Source organism: Propithecus coquereli, unplaced genomic scaffold (genome assembly GCF_000956105.1).
Source record: "Propithecus coquereli isolate 6110/MARCELLA unplaced genomic scaffold, Pcoq_1.0 Scaffold69, whole genome shotgun sequence".
NCBI classification, from domain to species: Eukaryota; Metazoa; Chordata; class Mammalia; order Primates; family Indriidae; genus Propithecus; species Propithecus coquereli.
This window is the reverse complement of record NW_012152951.1, coordinates 1,179,430-1,185,047: the sequence shown is the minus strand read 5'-3', so window position 1 is coordinate 1,185,047 and position 5,618 is coordinate 1,179,430. Positions and strand designations below refer to the sequence as shown.

At 39.7% G+C, this 5,618-nt stretch overlaps 1 protein-coding gene across 1 annotated transcript in view; it reads left to right on the top strand.

Annotated features, from left to right (window-relative positions):
- Positions 1-5,618, top strand: part of SLC39A12 (solute carrier family 39 (zinc transporter), member 12) — a 55,125-nt gene that overhangs the window by 32,008 nt on the left and 17,499 nt on the right. Inside the window, exons 5-6 of the mRNA XM_012660896.1 lie at positions 479-653; positions 5,129-5,301. Coding sequence (XP_012516350.1) covers positions 479-653; positions 5,129-5,301 — 348 coding nt within the window. The remainder of the gene's footprint in view (positions 1-478; positions 654-5,128; positions 5,302-5,618) is intronic.

The following is a 5,618-nucleotide window of genomic DNA, read 5'->3' as shown; positions in this document are numbered from 1 at the left end:
TTTAGGATTTTTACTTTTACTACTTTTGAAAATACATGTTGCTTACGTAGGATTATTAAATCAGATAACAATAACCTCATTACCACAGAGCCCCTGCTAATCATGTGAAGTCCTAGCTTTGTTGACACAAAGCTATTCCCACTGAAAAAACAACAAAAACATCACGGCTTCCTTAGGCTGCTGGTTAGAACACTATTCAACACGTTGTAAAACATGATGTGTCTTTTTAAGAAAGAAGAAAGGTACAAAACTCATACTAAATAATATTCAGAATGAAAGTGAGCTCCAGTAGACTTCGATCAGTGGTTTAAAATAATCTTTAGAAATGATTTAGGGATGAAAGGTTGCAGGGAAACCTATGTCATCAACATGTGTTCATTCTGGCTTCTGTCTTGTTCCGACTCCTCAGGAATGGCAGTTGGTGGGGAATATGGTTCAGTGTTGAGGTTAGTAACAGCGTATGTTTTTCCTCTTACAGACTTGCTTCTCTTCGAGGCAGCTGGTGGAGATATTTCTACAAAACAGCCACATCACATCCATTTCTAAGGAGGACTTTAAGCAAATGAGTCCCGGCATCATCCAGCAACTTCTCAGTGGCTCTTGCCAGCTGCCCAAGGAGCAGCAAGCGAAGCTGCCACCCACCGCTCTGGAGAGTAAGTTCTGCTTCTTCACTCGGAAAGCAGATGAGCACAATATGTGTAATAATAATAATAATGAATGCAGGATACTTACCATATACCAGGTACTGTTAGATGCATTTTACATTTCCCAACTCATTTAATCCTTCCAACAATACTATGAGCTAGGTATTATTGTTATCCCCATTTTACAGTTGAGAAAACTGAGGCACAGAGAGATTAAGTGACTTTTCTAAGGACACATATCTGGTAAGTGATGGAGTTGGGATTCAAACCCAGGCAAGCTGGTCCCAGAGTCCTTGTATCTAATCTCTATGCATTTCAATGGATATAGTACCTTTTGTAGACCATTTATATAAATTGATTTTGTCCCCTATATTTAACTCAGTCACAGACCAACTTAGAAGTCGTTAGTTGAGAAGTGACATGGTATAAAAGAAAGGACATAAGCATTGGAATCAGAAACACAGAGTTGAGTCATGCCTTCTTCCCTCAGCCACTCTGTGATCTTAACCAATCTCTCTACTTCTCAGATCCTCCAGCAGAGATCTCCTACCAGGCTTCCTTTCTCACATCAGGGCATGTAGTAACAGTGAAGGCACACTGGCATCAACCAAAGCACATTGGGCTGCTCTGGGATGGAGGTGACCCATCCAGGGAGGTACCAGCCTTCCAGATGTGGCTGGCAGCCCCAGGAAGTGAAGAGATCAATATTTGGACTTGCCTGTATCCCACGGAGTCATTGCAGTAAATGAGATTTATCACAGGGCTTCACAGGGTCCCTTAATATAATGTGTATAAAAATGTGTTTAGTAAATTTAAGGCACTGTATATTTAAGAGTCCAAAATGAAAATTATTGGCCTCAGAACATCCATGACACACAATAAAAATTTGACAGTGAACACACGCAACCCTTAAAGTATTACCATTGCTCTGAGGACCTATATATATACATTTTTCAGAGCTGCTTTTGTTTCTCTTTGAAATAGCCTGCCACTCCCATCCTAGCTGAATGGTTCGGCTACTCACAGTGGATTCTGCAGCATCAAATGGCTCTTTGGAAGATTTTATATGAGCAAAACCATGCCAGGCCTAAATATTTAAGACTCCACATTCACTGATGGGAAAAAGGCTACATTAATAGTGAGCAGCTAAATAATTCAGCACTTGGCGGTCAGTCAGTGATGCTCACAGAATGGATGAGAACAGAACTGTGGCACCAAGGAACTGTCGTGGGTGTATTTATATTCGACCACCTGACATGACACCTGATACCTGCAGGACATTCAGAAAAGTGTTTGGAACTTGAGGTCTATGAAAAAAGTTATATCCCCTTTCGAATGAACTTCTGGACCCTTCTAGAAAATAATCTTGCTGAGAAAAATATGAAGTCACACGTTAAAGAATCTAGAAAAATATTACTGTCCTCAGTTGAAAATGTTGCATCGTGTAATTATAGGGAAAGGATTGAATCAGTCTTTTGGAGTTACAGAAATGTATGATGTTACATTGAAGAGGGAGGATGGAGAGAGATTATTAAGAAAATATTTTTCAGTATGCAGAAATTCAACCCCTAAGTGCCACCACCAATTGAGTTTCTAGGAAAAAAAGTAGTATGGCCACGTATAGATCAAGAGCTTCAGACCTATTCAAAGTAGCTACTCAGAAGTGGCTTGGTGGATAGGTCAAGTTCAGTTGTAGTAATGGGAAACATGTAGACAGAACGTGTCTGCAAGTTCCTGACTCCAATCAAGACCCCGTGGCACTGATATAGAAACCTGGGGCAAATTAGTAGAGTCCTATGGCCACAAAAGTCAGATTTTATGGTTTTCAGGCTGTCTTTCTCACACGAGAACAGGTGAAATCTAACTCATAGAGGGTCCAAAAAGATTTGATAAGCTCTGATGTTAGGAAATACCCATTCTCCTCCAATTTCACGCTGTGGCTGCCCGCAGGACAAAGGGGACAGGAGTAACAAAAGAATTGAAAAACTTGAAACTTTGCCTTTTGCCTGGAAAATGTCATACCCTAATTTGTCCTTGTGAATTCTTTTTTTTTTTTTTTTTGAGACAGAATCTCACTCTGTTGCCCGGGCTAGAGTGCTGTGGCGTCATCCTAGCTCACAGCAACCTCAAACTCCTGGGCTCAAGCGATCCTTCTGCCTCAGCCTCCCAAGTAGCTGGGACTACAGGCATGCGCCACCATGCCCGGCTAATTTTTTCTATATATTTTTAGTTGTCCGATTAATTTCTTTCTATTTTTAGTAGAGACAGGGTCTCGTTCTTGCTCAGGCTGGTTTCGAACTCCTGAGCTCAAACAATCCGCCCGCCTCAGCCTCCCAGAGTGCTAGGATTACAGGCGTGAGCCACTGCACCTGGCCTGTCCTTGTGAATTCTTGACATTTCATTGACTTTTGTAGCTTCCATTAAAAAAGTGACAACTTTGAATTGTATTAGACACCCCAGGTGCTCATATTAAAATTAAAATGAGAAGAATGTCATTCCCATATACAGACTATTTGGGGAAGGAAAGGGATATGAAACTTGTTTGAAGATCTTTAGGGATGTTTTAATAATGTGGGTATTTATTAGAATGAAATAAAACCTCCAAGTCAGCGTATGACCATTCCAAACTATTTTTAAAATTTTTTTAAATTTAAATTGTGGTAACATACACATGACATAATATTTACCATCTTAATCATTTGTATTTGTATATAGGTAAGTAGCGTTAATTATATTCACATTGTTGTATAACAGATCTCTAGAACTTTCTCATCTTGCCAAGTTGAAACTCAATAACTGTTGAAGAACAGCTCTCCATTTCCCACCCCTTCTACGCCATTTTACAGAGTTTCTGTAGCAGTGAAGGGTGGGGAAATGGAAGTTTGAAAGTTTTTTGCCTCTTCTGAGTACACCACCAAAAACTATTCTAATATTAGGCCCCTGAATAATCTAGAACTTACTGTTCAACAAAGGTCCTCTTAAAATCACAAGCCTATTACCGTGTTACGAGTTGTATTATTAAGATTTAAGGTAAAGGGTGAACCTTCTAGAAAAATACAAGGACAGTGAGACTTGAATACTTTCTATTATAAAAATCTTTAAGAGCATAGTTTCTTAAAAACCACAATGAGCTTTAAGTATTACGATAATAAAATTGCTTGATTTAACTTATTGTGTATCTATAACCACTAAAGAAAATGATGGTTTAATTGTATAATTACCTTTCCTCATCGTTTACAAAAGTTTGCCATGACTTGTCAGTAATTTCTGAATAGTAGAGGCAAAAAGCATTTGCTTTGAATATCTGCGACTGAATGAAAATGATAGCGTGAATAACTCTTTATCTCTATAGCATTTATACTTGATTCTGAAAGTCATTTCTTCTCTCTCTTCTCTCTTCCTTTTCTTCCTTTGTTTCTTCTCTTTCACGTATATTTATTTTTGTTAGAAAGTGAACATTTTAAGTTTATTCAGAATATTAAGAAATCCTGGAAGCCTAGAGACATGAAATAAATTTTAAGGATTATAAAAATTATTGCAAACATCTAAAATGTAGACCATTCATATTTATACTATCAACTGCTATACATTCGCTGGTCAGTTTTCACTAATAAAATCACTCATTTTAGTCATTGAGAATAATAATCCCTTTGGACATGACAAATAATTTTGAGAACTCATCGAAGATAATTCTTCCAAAGGGTGTACTCATTTTTGTACACAGACACAGGTCTACGATGGGGTCACACTTTGTGTTCCCCTATGACACTGTTTCTTGCCTTCGAGAGGTTTAAAATGTGACCAGATGGGAATCATGACTAGTGACTGTCAGTGGATGTTGTAGTTTCAAGTGAGAGAAATTAGTTTCTTTGGGGGTGGGAGGTGAGCTGAACCCTTGCTTGCCACAGGGTAACTTTGAAGTAATAGGGTTATTTGGTGAAAGTCTTGTCTTAGTCCGTGCTATAACCAAATACTGTAAACTGGTGGCTTGTAAGCAACAGATATTTGTTTCTCACAGTTCCAGAGGCTGGGAAGTCCAAGAACAAGGTGCTGGCAGGTTCAATATCTGGTGAGGGTCCACCTCCTGGCTCCTAGACTGGCGCCTTGTGGCTGTGTCCTCACCTGCTGGAGGGGAGTAACTCTGGTCTCCTCAGGCCCCTTATAAGGGCATTAATCCCATTCAAGGGGGGTGTGGAACCCTCATGACCTAGTCACTTCCCATACAATCCACCTCCTAATACCATCACTTAAGTATGTAGATTTCAACATATGAATTTTGGGGAGACACATTCAGACCATAGCAAATCTGTTCATTCTTTCTTGTAAAAATTAAAGCCTTTTACCCCATATAACACTTATTTAAAAATTCCATATCCCTGTTAGCTGTCATTGTGAGACAGATTCTTCTGGCATTTTCAGCAGCTGAGGCGTGAACAGAGGGCATGGATGAGCACTGACTGTTTTTGTGATCTCCTTTAACTTAGAATACGGCTACAGCACAGTGGCTGTGACCCTCCTCACTCTGGGCTCCATGTTCGGGACTGCGTTGGTCCTTTTCCACAGCTGCGAGGAGAACTACAAGCTCATTTTACAGCTGTTTGTGGGCTTGGCTGTTGGAACTCTCTCTGGAGATGCTCTGCTCCACCTCATCCCACAGGTATTCGGCTCTGTTCCAATTCAGGTCGGGTGTGTCTGATTCCTCCTTACATGTATGTAGCCACTGGAAGTATTTATGGGAAATTTTACAGCGACTTCAATGCAGACATACAGCAGTCAGTGTTTTCCATGGAAAGAAACATCATTTCCCGAAAGCCTTTCTGCCCCTGCAGGAGAGAAGAGATGCCCATACATTAGGTTCACCAAATGCTGTTCTTATTTTTGAGATAAAAGAAAGAAAAGGTGATTGGATCTAGATTTCTATTGAGAAAGATTCAGGAAGCATATGCTAATTATCTACAGGGTGTCCCCAAAGTC